This window comes from Apium graveolens, chromosome 2 (genome assembly GCF_009905375.1).
Source record: "Apium graveolens cultivar Ventura chromosome 2, ASM990537v1, whole genome shotgun sequence".
Taxonomy (NCBI): Eukaryota; Viridiplantae; Streptophyta; class Magnoliopsida; order Apiales; family Apiaceae; genus Apium; species Apium graveolens.
In genome coordinates this window covers 300,373,449-300,383,221 of record NC_133648.1, presented here as the reverse complement: position 1 = coordinate 300,383,221, position 9,773 = coordinate 300,373,449, and the positions used below count along the sequence as shown (strand labels likewise).

At 31.9% G+C, this 9,773-nt stretch overlaps 1 protein-coding gene across 2 annotated transcripts; it reads right to left on the bottom strand.

Moving 5' to 3' along the window:
• Positions 1-6,048: 6,048 nt before the first annotated feature.
• On the bottom strand, positions 6,049-7,846 carry LOC141708641 (transcription factor bHLH51-like). 2 transcript variants are annotated; one of them, XM_074512373.1, is made up of 2 exons: positions 7,311-7,846; positions 6,049-6,798 (listed from the first exon to the last, which is right to left on the bottom strand). In XM_074512373.1, exons 1-2 carry the CDS (start codon positions 7,623-7,625, stop codon positions 6,322-6,324), a joined length of 792 nt encoding a protein of 263 aa, XP_074368474.1. In that variant the 5' UTR covers positions 7,626-7,846; the 3' UTR covers positions 6,049-6,321. The 2 variants fall into 2 exon arrangements, 1 of the variants encoding a protein (XP_074368474.1); XR_012569560.1 differs by having other exon boundaries at positions 6,656-6,877; positions 7,311-7,448.
• Between the last annotated feature and the right edge of the window lie 1,927 nt (positions 7,847-9,773).

The following is a 9,773-nucleotide window of genomic DNA, read 5'->3' as shown; positions in this document are numbered from 1 at the left end:
CCAGATTTGACTTACGTGGAGAAACCAGTAAAGATTATAGATAAGAAGGAACAGGTGCTTCGGAACAAAGTAATCAAGCTAGTCAAAGTGTTATGGCAGAATCATAATGTGGAGGAATCAACTTGGGAACTAGAGAGCGCAATGCTAGAAAAGTACCCCCAATTGTTTTCTATCTGATTTCGGGACGGAATCCTTTTGAGGGGAGACTGTAATAACCCAAAAAATTTTGAACTTTTTGTAACCCTTATGAATAGTGATTTTGCTGATTATGCTGAATAAGAAAACTTTTCATGCCACACTTTGTAGAGGTTCATTTACTGTTATTCTGAGATCTTATTAGTACTCTATATGGTATATAAGTGTATGTAAAGATCGTCAGAATCCAAATTCGAACACTTTAATTTTTCCCGAAAATCTACCAGATACCGAAAGAATTGAGTATAAGGTAACAGGATAAAAAGGATTTAAATTCAAGGATCATAAGAGAGGATCATAAAAGGAATATAATGTATTGAGAAAGTTTAAGGGAACCCAAGTAATAAGATCCCGGGTATGATCGCTCAAACGATAAATGAGAAAAAAAGTTAAGCGAACCGTATAACAGATCAGCGGTCATTAGCCAAGAAATTAGGAGTTAATCAAGGAGGTTAGTAGGTGATTATGTCATCACACCAACAAGAGGAAGACAAGTGTAACAAGATGACATAAGTGGATGACATAAGCATGACAAAATGGGAAGGATTTGTTGGTTGATTATAAGCCACACAATTTTTACCATGGTAACAAATTTAATTAACAACAAAAGAAAGTAACCAAGCCAAAACAATTCATAACACAAAAACACCAGTTGACTATACATTTTCCAAGCAAGAAGCTCTCGGCCCTTTTCTCTTTTATAAGAAGAAAAAATCCTAATTCAAGTTCCAAGCTTTGATAATTGGTGAGATAATTATCCAAGGTTCGTTATACATAGATATAGATATCCTATGAATATAAGCTTCCATTTACTTCAAAATCTCTTCCAATAATTCATGGAAGAAGAGGGTGAATAGTGTTTTCAAGATCTTAAAAATTTTGATCTTGTGTTTTTGTTTAGATATAGTTTTGGTAAGGATTTTCAAGGGTGATTCCAAGCTCCTTAGTTACTTTTACTCACCAAGGAAGGTATAATCTCATACCCTAGCCCTACTTTTGTATATTTAGAGTTTTTATGATTGATATGGTTCATGAGAAGCATGATTCTTGTATAATTAGAGTGTGGTTGGATTTGTAATAGGTTTGAAGTTGTAAATCTTGATTATTGGTTAATGAACTTAAGTATAGCTTTTAGTTCATGATTGAGAGTAGTATAAATTGGAAATCTTGAGATGTTGGGGCTGTTGTAGTAAAGTATGGATGGAGTTTGGTTGTAGTAATGATTGTGGGTTGATTGTGGATTGATTTGGAGTGGTATAAATTTGGTAATCGCGTAAACATAGTCGTCGTAATGCTCGATTTACCTTAGACTGCTTTTGTTCTTAACATCAGGACCCGTGAAATCACTGTTAGGTTTTGACCATTGCCATGATTAGATAGTTCATGTTAGGAGCTTTGTTTTGATATGTGGTTCGCTTGAATCCGATGTACGGTTTAGGAGAAACGGTCGTTTTAAGTAACGGCGTTTCGCGACCGAACCATTACCCCTCACCTTACTTTGAAACCTTGGTTAAGGCACTTAAATGACTAATTGGAGTATGAAACAATTATGTAAAGTGGATTAGGCAGTTGTTAGGGTACTCGCGAAAGAATCGCCTTAAAATTCCTAATGGTTAATTTATTAAAAATGGTGGAGTCGAGGGTACTCGAGCGACTTAAGTGAATCGTTAAGCGCAAAAGCGAACGTTAGGGTCTAATTGGTTAAAGTATAGATTCTTAAGTGACTTTGGTTTAATTCCAACTTATATGATGTTTATAGGTTACCAGAATCGTCCCAGGCCTTTTATCACCCCCAGTCGCTCAGGCAAGTTTTCTACTCGTTATACTGTTGTTGTGATGTATATATGTATATGCATTATCTTGTGATAGATGCATGATGGTTATTAGCAAATCTTGCGATATATTGGAGCATGCTGATATGGTTTATATGCATGCCTGTTTCGTAATTTTGATATCTAACTGTTGATTCAAATGCTTATAAGTTGCATAATACCTATGCTAGAGATAAGTAGTAGTTGCGTACACCCTTGGTATAGGGGATCCAAAGTTGAACATTTTTCTAGACCGGGAGACGATGTTCCCGAGTATATGATATATATATTTATATATATATAAATAGTTTCCAAAACTATTAATCGAATAAGGTTTATTCGATAACTTTATTTTATTTAATGAATATTATTTTGAATATTCATTCGAGGACTTATGACTCCGCTTATTTTATTTAATGAATATTATTTTGAATATTCATTCGAGGACTTATAACTCCGCTTATTTTCATTCTTTATTTTATTAAAGAATGATGTTTTGATAATCAAACTTATTTTCGATTATTCAAATAAAGATCGTACTTTCGTATAAGTATATCTTTGGTTATTTATTATTCATTTTAGGTATGAGTTTTAAAACTTGTACTTCAAATTATTTTTATAAAAATTATCCTTATGGGAATATTATTTAAATAATAATATTCAGATATTTTCTAATATATCGGGACTGATTTATTTCATTAAATCAGCATTACTCCAAACATTCTTAAAAATGTTTTCGAGTCTTCAAAATTATTTTTAAAAGTTAGAGCGGATCCCAAAACTCATTTTATATTGAAGATCTTCCTTTCGAAGGGGATTTAAATACTCGCTCAAAACCTGAGGGATCCGGCTCTGTGGTGTATTTTATATTCGCAACGAGGTTGCTGTTTTGAGAAAACATTTTTGATTACTTACCCAACGTTCGGGAAGTAAGTCCATCTACTTGAGTCGGCATAAGCAACATGGGCTCAGTGGGCGTCCATGAAAGTGTAAGTGGCTCAGTGGGAGTCCATCAATGCGTAAGTGGCTCAGTGGGAGTCCATCAATGCGTAAGTGGCTGAGTAGCAGTCCAACATAGGTCCTAATGCGGCCAGGGTGATGACCAGTGGGGAATTCGTCCATCTACTAGTAGAAAAGGTTACTTATTGGTATCTTTGCCTGATCAACAAGATATCGGGTTTATGCCAAAATTCTTTTCTTTCCAAATTCATTGGATATTACAACTCTGTTCATACTTTACATGACAGAGGTTTCCAGGAAATGTATGAGAGATATATATGTGGATATATATATATGTGGATATATATATCGGGACTTAATGAAGTATCTCGTAACTTTATTTCATTCAATAATATTTCAAAGATTGAGTCTATTCAAGTCTTAACTTGTGGTCTCATCTATGGGATGAACTTTTGAAACCTATTATACTTTGAACAGTGGTAGTTCAAGTAGTTTTCTAAAATGGTATAAGTACAGTGAAGTAATTGGTAACTTCATCTTCCTTTAAGCTTATATCCAGTAAGTAATTACCTTACACTTGATAAAGGGTTCTAGTAAGTTATCCATTTAGATACTTGCATTATTGTTTACACTATATATTATCTTGCGAGCTGTAATGCTCACTCTTGCTTCATTTCTTCATCACACAACAACAGTTAGGAAAGATGGTCAGACTCAAGCAGACCCAGCGCAAGCGCGTGGGAAGCGTCCCGCGTCTTCCCGTTGATATCGTAGCTGCTATAGCTGCATAGGTAGATCTATTTGTAGATCAGGCATTCTACTTTTGGGAATCAATTATGTATAGTTATAACTTGTAGCAGATAATGGCAATTAACTGTAAACTTATCAAGTAATCATTTTGGGTTGTAATAACTTTTAAATTATGGATTCAAGAACTTGTACTTATTTCAATTTCATCTCTGAGACTATAACGGGTTGTGGTGTGTGTTATTGTGAGGTCACAGCATGAGGTTATTTAATTTTGATTAAGTTAAGTGTTAATTATGGAAAGAAAGACCGTGACGACCCGGATCCCCGACCCCGGATCTGGGGGTGTTACAAGTTCGACTTGGCTCATTTGTGTTCGATAAGAGCTCGTGTGCAACCCTTTAGTTAACAAGTTCAAACTCGAACACGATTTTTTGTTCGATAAAAAATCTCGGCACGACACGGTTCGTCATAAAAAAAATTAGAACTGGGCTTAATTTGATCAAAACTCAGCTCGGCTCGGTTGGTGAATAATTTTAGGTAAAAATAACAAATGGGATACATAATCTACGATTCAAAATTGAGCAATACACATGAGACAGTAGGGTAACATGAAACGACCAGGATGATACGCGTATATGACTGAGATATTCAGCTTTAACGTACACATGATACTCATTTTTTTATCGTAAGGAACCCGCAGCCGCTACCCGTCGGGTGCGCACTGGGTAAACCCAACGAGCCCACGCAATAGCCTGCAAACCACGTGGACCAAGGTAAACCGCATTTAAACGACATGTTCTGCTCAGGAGGCAGAATCATAAATTCTCCTCCCGTGGGATTCGAACCTGTGACAAAGATGATAGTTATCCTCTTTTTAACCAACTGAGTCAACCCTTGCGGGCATGATACTATTCTTAGTTAAAATATTTATAGAATATATATTTATGTGTATTGTAGATGATTTTTGTTACCATATTAATTATATTTTGCATTTAATTAGATCTTTATTAACTAGATCTTAAAATTTTATTGTAGGAAGTAATAAATTCTAAATGAGAAAATATTGGAGGTAAATTAGAAAAAAATCGGATTTATTAAACGTATACGCGCAAGACTTATTATTTGAGTTGTACATTGAATTCTATATATCGGATTTGGGTGATTTAACAACCCACATGAAGAGAAAGAGAACGAGATACTCTTTAATTTGAGAATAGTTCCAATATCAAAATCCAGTCAAACCAACCCAGTAGCAGAAGAAAAAAAGTCGACTACAAATTTTTACTTTAGAAATTTTTTCAGTTTGAAAAACTTTTGTTTTATCTGAAAAACATTAAAAATACTTTTTATAATAGGTTATTATAATTAGAGATATAATATACGTATCCATAGAAGAACAACTAAGAGGAGAAGCCAAGAATAGGAGAAGAAGGACTTTATGCTTGGAGATTTCATCATCAACAACATAGGAAGAACTCTTCGCTCTCTGTACTTTGTATTATATTCTAATCTTTTCATGAACCTTGTAACTTTTATTATGATTTTCAAAATGTTTGTGTAATTATTTACAAACAAATTTTACCTTTGTTTAATACTCTATCTGTCCCATTCATTTCTATACACTTTCCTTTTTTGGATGTCCCATTCAATTTTATACATTTCAAACTTACCAAAAATAGTGAGTATTTAATAATATAAAAATCAACTACATCCACTACTTTCTCCCATTACACTCACTTTATTCATTAAATATTGATTGATCCCACCACTTTACCCAACTTTATACATTATCTCACTAAATTACAATTTTTCTTTTTCTCTCATCCCACTACCTTACCAAAACTAATATTATTTTAATAAATTTCTTGTACTCCGTGCCCAAAACATTTGTATAGAAATAGTTGGGACGGAGGTAGCAGTTAATAAACAAAACGAAATCCATTTTCGATAACATTAGTAAAATATTAGAGAAGTAAACCCTTGATTCTCGGCAAAATATAAGAGAAGTAAACCCTTGATTCTTGGCAAAATATAAGAGAAGTAAATGATACTCGACGTAGAACAATACCCTATTTACACTATATTACAAACGACAAAAAGGATTTTATTTAAGTTACATCAGATGTCAATAAAAAATCCAAATCCGACAGGCGTATCATTTCTATAGCTACCCAGATGACATATGCTCGTATAGATACAGCACGCACATACATACATCTTTTTGCTTGCTTAATTAATTAGATTAGCTATAAGAGGAGAGGGTGACGTTGGTATCGCAGGAAAGAAGTCTAAGAAGAAAAGTAAATTGGATAGGTATAACGCATTTGGCAAAGTCGATAGTTAAAATCTGTCATCTCTATTGAATATTGGTAAACTTTAAAGAAAAGTGAATATTTATATTATATTTCGTAATAAACCACCTTACACGGGGAAATTTTATTTTAGCACAAAGAGATCATCACATAAGAATATCCTGATTCCAGCCAGTGTTTGTGTTTATTAGATCCAGATTGTAGTAGCAAATTTAGAGGAGAGAATGACATATTCAGCAAGTAAAATAGAGGCGAAAGTAGTCGAAAACCAACAAATGACACAAACAAATTCGCTATTGGGAAAAGTAAGGAGGGAAAAAGAACCTCTGCCTCTTGCTCTTTGCAGGGTAGTTAGTGCAAGTAGACGACGAGGTGACAACTCTACTCAATACCAATTTGAGGGATTGTTTGATTGCGTTAGCATCAGCAGCCCCATTCAAGATCTCGCTGTCCTTTGTACAAACCACAAAACAGCTTTTTATTCGACCTCCCAAACAACACATATCAGCTTGAATCATCCGTAGTCTTAGGCTTTCAATCGCATGGCTTAGCTCCCCAAATAGTTCTGGCCTGTTTTCACAACAAATTGATACCCTAATGAACGTAGCATTACTAGTAGTGGAGCCGGCTTCATGATCAGAACGATACTCTGTGATCGTTACTTCATCGATGCCGGTTGGAATTGTAATGTGTTTGCTAGCTTCTAAAGTTTTTCTCTTCAATTCCTTCAAATGTTCAACTGCACTTCCCAGAAGAGCGGCCTTGTCCATCTGTACATATTTGGTATAATATTTCCCTTATAGTTAACCTTGCCAATAAACCAAAGCACTGGTATCTCCGAATAAGAACCTAAAAGATAATTCGTGCACTGATCTTACTCTGTTTCCAAGAAGTAAACTTGGACATAACAAAATAACCATGAAAAGTGAATGCTAATTTTGCTTGTACTACCTAACTATCCATTTTACTGCTGACTTACTGCTTGCTTGTGTAAGGAAAAAACATCAACACGTGCATGAACAAAACTGAATCATGCATGACCACATCTTTTGCCATATCCCAACTGAACAAGGACGATCATTGATCAATCCAAGACCCACTCATAATGATGACTTACGACGTACTAGTTAGTAAAAGGGTAACAATTAAAAATTAAAATTATCCTGGGCTAGCAGCTAGTATCAAAATCCATAACCGCAGGGTGAAATTAGAAGAAATCTATATATGCACATGACAAAAACTGGGGGTGGGGTGGGGTGGGGTGGGGTGGGGGGTAATTTACCTTATCGGATTTGGGAATTAGCTTTCGAAGAGTAGCAAGTTGGGCATTAATTCTGTCCCTGCGTCTTTTTTCAGCTTGGCTATGGCTCTTGGAAGCAGCAGATCTGTCTTGTTCCAGTCCTTGAAAAGATGTTGGCAGTTGAGACAATGAATTATAAGCATGCATGTGTATGTTAGAATCATCAAGAGGAAGGCAACTGGTGCAAGGAAAACTGGTGCTTCCTAAGTCTTGATTCAGTTGTGCAGCAACTTGAGATTCAGGATGATGCCAGGCTTCTGTTGCAGCTGCTTCTTCACCCCAATTATAAATGTCCATTCTCTCTCCAACAGTGTATTGGATGTAAAGTTATTGATGCAGCTAGCTAGCTAGGGCAGTGTTATGAATTGAGTAAATATGTAGTAGAGATATAGAGATGTTGTAAAACTTGATTGGTCAAACAATAATGATTCTTGCACAGCCTCTGGATCACATATATTACTAATTGAAAAGCAGTCTACATTCAATGAACGCGTGCAAAAGCATTAGTCTATTCACCCCATAGTTGTTTGAACAAATGCAAATTTTGACACCGCCTTCGATCGGTTTTTCTTTTTTTCTGTTGGGCAAAAAAATTAAATTGCCAGGAAAAAAATACTTCCTTCATCCCGGCTAATTGTTTACATTTGATTTGAGCAAACATGTATAAAGTTATAAAAAGGTGAAAGAAAAGTGAGTGAAATAGTGTAACTCATTAATTTTTAATGTATAAAGAAAAGATAGTAGAGTAAAAATAGTGTGAAAAGGGAAAAAAGTGGGAAAAATGATGGGACTCATTTACTATTTTTTGTAAATTTTGAAATGTAAAAAATTAGATAAGACTTTTAAAAAGAAAAGTATAGAGAAATGGTTGGAACAAAAAACATACTTTTAAAGTTTGACAAACTACTATCTAATATATTATTATATTATATCCGGTAAAGTAGTTAATATGGTACTGTTACTTGGTTTGATCGTCATGACCAAGAGTGTCATTTCATATAAATATTAAAATCATATAAAACTCTTGCACCCCTATTTTCAAGGCATATTTTCACAATAAAATGTAATTATTTCTAATATATTTATAATACATAAGTATGGACAATAAAGAATAATTAGTTTAAATTAAAATATTATAATTTTAGTTACAAATTTCACTACACATATATTCCCAACATAAAAAATATAAAATAAATTAACAAATATAATATAAAATTATACAAAAAGCAGATATTTGGATTTATTGAAATTAATTTTTTGCAAAAATATAGTTGTAAAAAAATTTAAAAAGATATATGTTATATAATATAATTTAAAGATATATAAATAAGAGAAAATAATAATTATAAACATATAAAAATAAATTTTACCACACTTGGTAAAATAATAATCACCAGACATGTTAATAAAAAAAATTTAAGGGGATTTTGAATAAAATTAAACAAAAACATATAAAAATAAATTTTACCGCACTTAGTTAATGATAATCACCACATAAGCATGTTAACAAAAACTTTTAAGGGGATTTTGAATAAAATGAAACACAAATCAATAAATATAATGTAAAATTATAAAAAAGTACATATTTAAATTTTATTGAAGTTAATATTTTAAAAAATATAGTTGTATATAAGTTTAAATTAATAATTTTACTAAAATAAACGGAAAAACAATTGTATATAGTATAACAATGATACTAAGAAAAAATAAAAATCTATAAACTTTGTTAATTTCAAAATTACAAAACTTCAAAAATATATTGTAAAATTATATGTGTATATATACATTGTCACACAGTGGGTTCCACGTGCTAAAATATAATTATAGACTATATTTATCTCATTTATTATATTATTTTACTATAAAACGAAATCTAGATAGTATAACTTTTAATATAAATCCATTTAACCCACTTTCAAACTTCCGAAAAAAAATATATAAAAAAAAATATTTACGTAAATATATTATATGATATGATTAAAATATTCTTCTTACAAATTTGTAATGTGAAAAAATAAGAGAACCAAGAAATAAAATAAATTATAACACATATGTTATATTTAGGTTATTCACGTCAAATATAAAAATACAATAAGAACTAAATATAAAAGTACAAAAAGTAAAAAAAAATTAAAAAATATATTATCCATGAAAAATATAATACAATTGATTAGTAAAAAAAATAACATAAACACTACAAAACAGATATAAAAAAACTTAAAAATATATTATAAATTAATTAACATGTTTAAAAATATATTTCATACAATATTATTTTGAAAAATATAAATAAGAGAAAATAATAATAATAAACATGTAAAAATATATTTCATTACACTTTTTTTGGTAAAATAATAATCACATTTGTTATGAAAAAAGTTTTAAAATAATTATATAATTATATCATATATACAATTAGTATAAGCCACTTAAATCATGAAATAA

Coding starts and splice junctions, on each gene's coding strand:
- LOC141708641 (XM_074512373.1), bottom strand. CDS start 7,625: ATGGACATTTATAATTGGGGTGAAGAAGCAGCTGCAACAGAAGCCTGG. Junction 6,799..7,310: donor TAATTCCCAAATCCGATAAG/GTAAATTACCCC, acceptor AAATATGTACAG/ATGGACAAGGCCGCTCTTCT.